The sequence below is a fragment of the Saprolegnia diclina genome (assembly GCF_000281045.1).
Source record: "Saprolegnia diclina VS20 unplaced genomic scaffold supercont1.77, whole genome shotgun sequence".
NCBI classification, from domain to species: Eukaryota; Oomycota; class Saprolegniomycetes; order Saprolegniales; family Saprolegniaceae; genus Saprolegnia; species Saprolegnia diclina.
In genome coordinates this window covers 39,150-40,063 of record NW_008246144.1, presented here as the reverse complement: position 1 = coordinate 40,063, position 914 = coordinate 39,150, and the positions used below count along the sequence as shown (strand labels likewise).

The window sequence follows — 914 nt, the reverse complement described above, 5'->3', positions numbered from 1 at the left end:
AATAAGTCCTTGGACATCACTATGTGGCTGATATACATAAACGTCTTTTGCGTTATCTTCATTTACGAGATTTTGCAAACGTAGAGACTAACAATTTCCTGCTTCTTCATTCGCTATCAAATTGCCAAAACGATGACCTTGGTGCGGCGACCGACTGCTACTTTGGATCCAGCGTCGCCCGCCAGCGTCGCCCCAGATTACAGCTCGTAGCGCAGCATGCTCGGCAGCTTGCGCTCGCTGGAAGCAAGGAAAACGTCTGCTCGAACGTGCGTCAAATAGTGTGTCTTATTGATTTTCACATGTGAAAAGCAGTTCTTTATTACACCAATTGCAGGAGTACGCAATCGACACCTGAGTTGAAATGTCGCACACTATATCCGTGTCAATATTACGTACAGTGCGCGCCATAAGCGGGCAAGGCAGCTGCAAAGTGCAAACCCAACATGAAGCCGTGTCCGTACAGCTCACTAGCGATCGCCGAGGATGCGGCGATTCTCGCAGCCGACGACAACTGCCCACCGACGGCGCCTGTGTGCTTGCTCAACAAGCAGTGCGTCCTGCGCAACTACGACTACTACGCTCTGGTGGGAACTCTGTCGACAGATCAGACGGATTCGAGTGCGACCCACACGGCCAACTACTCGTTCGCTGCTGTCGGCAATGTCACCAACTACGCCAACGCGACGCTGTAGTCTTCACGCCATTGTCCAGTCCGCACTCATCGACTCGGCTAGCGGGTTTGATTGCGGCGGCGGGTACCTCGACCTCTCCCAGCTCCTGTTGCCAAACACGCTCAAGTACGTACTCGAATTCGATGCTTGTCGCGACGGATTCATCGCCTCTTGTGTAGCAGCACGCGGGCGAGTCGCCCTACCATGTAAACGTTTGGGTATCGTCGCAGTGGAGCTCACTCG

At 53.4% G+C, this 914-nt stretch overlaps 1 protein-coding gene across 1 annotated transcript; it reads left to right on the top strand.

Moving 5' to 3' along the window:
• Nucleotides 1-419: 419 nt before the first annotated feature.
• SDRG_14725 (hypothetical protein) lies at nt 420-881 on the top strand (the record flags this gene model as incomplete). Its single annotated transcript, XM_008620877.1, has 3 exons — nt 420-688; nt 735-797; nt 851-881. Exons 1-3 carry the CDS (start codon nt 444-446, stop codon nt 879-881), a joined length of 339 nt encoding a protein of 112 aa, XP_008619099.1. The 5' UTR covers nt 420-443.
• Between the last annotated feature and the right edge of the window lie 33 nt (nt 882-914).